At 32.0% G+C, this 4,769-nt stretch overlaps 1 protein-coding gene across 2 annotated transcripts in view; it reads left to right on the plus strand.

Annotated features, from left to right (window-relative positions):
* RASA2 (RAS p21 protein activator 2) overlaps positions 1-4,769 on the plus strand; it is a 120,504-nt gene that overhangs the window by 79,654 nt on the left and 36,081 nt on the right. For both annotated transcript variants that reach the window (XM_012804931.1, XM_003789446.3), the window contains exons 10-14: positions 1,181-1,337; positions 1,649-1,797; positions 2,407-2,521; positions 2,938-3,012; positions 3,585-3,708. In XM_012804931.1, the coding sequence (XP_012660385.1) occupies positions 1,181-1,337; positions 1,649-1,797; positions 2,407-2,521; positions 2,938-3,012; positions 3,585-3,708 (620 nt within the window). The remainder of the gene's footprint in view (positions 1-1,180; positions 1,338-1,648; positions 1,798-2,406; positions 2,522-2,937; positions 3,013-3,584; positions 3,709-4,769) is intronic.

Below are 4,769 nucleotides of genomic sequence, written 5' to 3' on the forward strand. Positions count from 1 at the left end.
GTCATTGTTGGTTAGCTGGCCCAGGCCAGGTTCGAACCTGCCAACCTTGGTGTATATGGTGGGCACCCCATCCACTGAGCTACAGGCACTGCCTATATTCAAAATTCCTTATCAGTCATTTCAATGTTCTTGTTTTGGTTGGTTGCCATTAGTAAGGAGTTACTATTTTCTCTTAAGGGTGTCCTTTCACTCTGATTTTTCATGTATTCAGAGATTTGTCTCTGATTTCTTCTCATCTACACACTGTATAATTTAATTGAATCAGTAAATGCTACAAAGGGCATATAAATTGATCTCCCTGTCAGTAGGTGGCACTTTCTGGAACAAATAAGCCGCAATGTTGATTTCGGGTCCTGGAAACCGCTCTAGTCCCTCCAGAGAAGCACTTGGTTGCCCCAGGTTGAGAATTAGTATATAGAGTAATAATGATTTTTTTGAATGATATATGAAATTATAAGATACCTAGAAATTGCTTTAAAATAATAGAGGAGTGGGACAGGAGAATGAGTGAAGATATGGCTGAAATAAGATTAGTTTTGAGTTGATCATTGTTAAAACTAGATAGGTTATGGCACATGGGGATTTAATATACTATTCTCTTTATTTTTGTATGTATTAATATTTTCAAATTTCCATGATAAAACATTTTTTTAAAAACTTTCCAAGATTTCTGATTTTGGGCCTACAGATTTAAGTTCAAATTTTTACGTACAGAATTTACTATAAAACAAGGTCAATAAAGCCAGGAGTTTGAGGTTGCTGTGAGCTAGGCTGATGCCACGGCACTCTAGTCTGTACCGCAGAATAAGACACTGTCTCAAAAAAATAGATGTTTTTGATAATGTACTGGATTTTAAATGTTTTATCATTTATTATTTTCTAAACTTGCAAGCTAATCAAACTCTTATTCAACCTCTTTGAGGTCTTAGTTTTTGTATTATTTACACTTTTTGTTTTCTGAATAAAAAAAATCTGTTTACAGTTTTTTTAATATATAAACAATATTAAGCTTCTGAAGATTAGAAGCCTGTTACTTACAAAGAGCCCTAACCATAAATACTAAGTTGATTTTTTTTGTTTCCTTTTTATTATACTGTGTTTAATAGCTTAGCTGCTTACTTACCTCACTGACCTGAATGCTCATTACCATCTCATGGAATTGATTGTATTTTTACTGTAGGTACTTGTTACAACCCAGAGACAATGGTAATAAGTCATCTAAAACTGATGACCTGGGGTCTCTTCGATTAAATATATGTTATACAGAAGACTACGTGCTTCCTTCAGAGTACTATGGTCCTTTGAAAACTTTGCTGCTAAAATCACCAGAGGTTCAGGTATGTTAAAAATCTGAAGGATATGATTTAATATGAAAAAGCCAAAATAATACTGTAAATGATGAAGGAAAGATTTCAGAGTATCAGATCTTATTAAAACATTAAATACATGTGTATGTGTTTATTATTTATTATGATTCCAATGTATGCTCCAAATATTAGCTCTAATGAAAATTTTAAAAATTAAATGTTATTCTGTATAACAGTTTCAATTAATGAACATATTGTAATTACTTTTACAGGTTAGTAATCAAACATTTAATCATGTTTTCTTGATTTTGTGCTTGTTTTCTTACCTTTCTGTATTTTAGCCAATATCTGCCTCAGCTGCTTACATTTTGGGTGAAATATGTCGAGATAAAAATGATGCTGTTTTGCCTCTCGTACGACTGCTGCTGCACCATGATAAACTTGTTCCTTTTGCCACTGCTGTGGCAGAATTAGACTTGAAGGACACACAGTAAGAGTTACATTTTATTAAGTGTTAATTTCATGTTGTTGAAATTTTACTTTAGTTTGACGAGTAGTTTTTTTAGTCAGAATTCTTCTATATTGACCAGGCTTATAGTATAGTAGACAAAAAAGAATTGCTTAGCAAGTAACAAAAGCCAGTTCTTTGTCAAAGTATTCACCAACTATAAGGATAACAATTAATGAAGGATTTTTCTTTACTCAGTGATGAAATTTCCTTTGTTATTAACCTGCTTCTTAGTGTAATGACTCACATGTCACAAATAAAACTTTGTATGGTCACTCTTACATGCACACATGTTACATTCTATTATAGAAAGCAACCAAGTGACTTCCTATTCTCATTACAGTCTAACACGTGTTTTATACATACACACATATATTTGTTCCACCTTTTCAGTTCATGAATGTGATTTCTTTTTTTTTTTTTAAACTGATTTTCACATATTTTTGGTAAGTTTGAAAATTCTAATGCAAGTTTTTTGAACAAATAGATGGTAAAAATTACTGAATTTATATATATGACTAAAGTGAAATATGTCATATTAGTTTCACAGCCTTTGTTTACTACACTCATTTTCTTCTATTTCTATTTCAGAGATGCAAACACAATTTTTAGAGGCAATTCCTTGGCTACCCGATGTCTGGATGAGATGATGAAAATTGTGGGAGGGCACTACCTAAAAGTAACATTAAAACCTATTCTGGATGAGGTACAGAATAACTAACAGTAATGATAGTTTGTCTCTTGTCCAATGATCTATTGATGAGAATGATAAATTCATTCATGTGTTACTGAAAAAATAAGGCTGAACGCTTAAGAAGTAAATTATTTACTTTTCTATCAATGAATTTTTACTGAAAAGGTACATTGTAGTATAATGTACATAATTATTTCTTTGTTATGGGATTTCTATTTTAGCTAGATATTTCTCAAATATCTGAGAAATACTTTTTGGTATAGTTCTTAAAGAAAGTTGTATTATGTAAGACATCTCTGGATGGGGATTTTCAACTTTGTTATAGTTTTAATTTTTATAACTAACTTTATCAGGAAAAGATTAGTTATTTTCATTTTGTCAAATTATTTAGAAAAGAGTGTTAACTGAAAAATTTATTTATTTTCCAGATATGTGAATCTTCAAAATCCTGTGAAATCGATCCTATTAAATTAAAAGAGGGAGATAATGTTGAAAGTAATAAGGTAAATCCTTATTATATTTACAGCTATATTAAAATTGGTCTCCCACTTTGTTGTAATAATGCTATATAGAGGGAAGCAGTCTTAGTTATTGTTTATGTAAGTCTTTACGATTAGCAGCCTTTACTAAGACTAGTTTTTACAATGTTATTTTTTCGGTGGTTTCTCTTTATTCTTGTTTATCTCTTTTTGGGTCTAGTAACAATAGTGGATTTAGGATATATCTAGTTGCAACCTCCATTTCTGGCTTGTTCCTTGGAGTTACATAGATCATTGTGCTCTTACGTGGCACAGTGACTTGGTCAATCAAAAATTTTAGTTGCCTTTGGGAAAACTGTGATTGTGTTATCGTCACAAATTTTCATTGCAGTGGATTACAGTGTCACAGTATCCTTGTGTCTATACGTCCAGGGATTTTAATTCATTGATTTCCCTTTGGATCATATTATTCCCTGTCACTTCTTGTTAGATTTATTCATATGTTCACCTCTTATGTCTAGCAAGTCTGGATTTCATAAAGGCTTTTGAAGATGTGTGAAAGTCAAAATCTTAATTTTACTTTTTTAATCCTACAGGAGAATCTGCGCTACTATGTAGACAAGTTGTTCAATACGATTATAAAATCAAGTATGAGCTGCCCCACTGTAATGTGTGACATCTTTTATTCTCTAAGGCAAATTGCCACTCAGAGATTTCCTAGTAAGTGCCTTGTTTTGCTAAAAAAACAAAATTCTTTTTCTAAATTTGATTTTTGTAAGTATTAATTGTATATTTGGTTGTGTGAAATGTTTAAGCTTTACAGATACAGTCTTTAATGCACCTGGGTTTTATATAAGAAATATGATTTTTCTTATAATCTCAAAACATGTATTCCTCTGTATTTCAGTGTAAAGGCAACTTCATGCAAAGAGCAAATCAAGATCAACCATTAGATTTAAGAAAGGCTACAATTACAACATTATAGAAATAAACATTTATACCAGATGTTTCCAATTGTATGCATTCAAATAGTAGGAATCTTTAGTTTCATACAATTGACTAGATTTAATAGATAGAGAATACTAAGGTTTGGGTAGTGAGAGTTTTTTACAGAAATGGTTTTAGACATTAGAAACATTTCTACTGCAACATACATAGAATTCTGAAGTATACATGTCAGTAACTAGCATACTTTAATTTTGAAAAAGTAGCTATTTCCAGGTTTTGCTGAGAAATGTTGCATAAAATTAAGAGACACTATCTAAGGCCAGATGCAATAGCTCACAGCTATAATCCTAACATTCTGGGAGGCCAAAGAGGGTGGATTGTTTGAGTTTAGGAGTTCAAGACCAGACTGAGCAAAATTGAAACCCCCATTCTATACTAAAAACAGAAAAGAAAACTAGCTGAGCATAGTGGTGCATGCTTTTAGTCCCAGCTACTTGGGAGGCTGAGGCAAGATTGTTTGAGCCCAGGAGTTTGAGGTTGATATGAGCTATGAGGATGCCATGGCATAGCGCTCTACCAAGGGCGACAAAATAAGACTCTGTCTCAAAAAAACAAAGTTATTATCTGTTACCATCAATACTTGGAATTATTCTAATTTTAATGCATCTCTGATAGTAAATAGACTTGCTATAATTATCTCTCTAGATCTGCTTATAATGAGGGGTGGGGTTGGTGAGGTAAGGCAACTACTTAAAATTATCAGTCTTAGCTAGCTGTACAAAACTGTAAATTTATTTCTATAATCATTTCAAGAGATTTTGCTGTTTTATCAT

Source organism: Otolemur garnettii, unplaced genomic scaffold, assembly GCF_000181295.1.
Source record: "Otolemur garnettii isolate 467f Iridium unplaced genomic scaffold, OtoGar3 scaffold00032, whole genome shotgun sequence".
Taxonomy (NCBI): domain Eukaryota; kingdom Metazoa; phylum Chordata; class Mammalia; order Primates; family Galagidae; genus Otolemur; species Otolemur garnettii.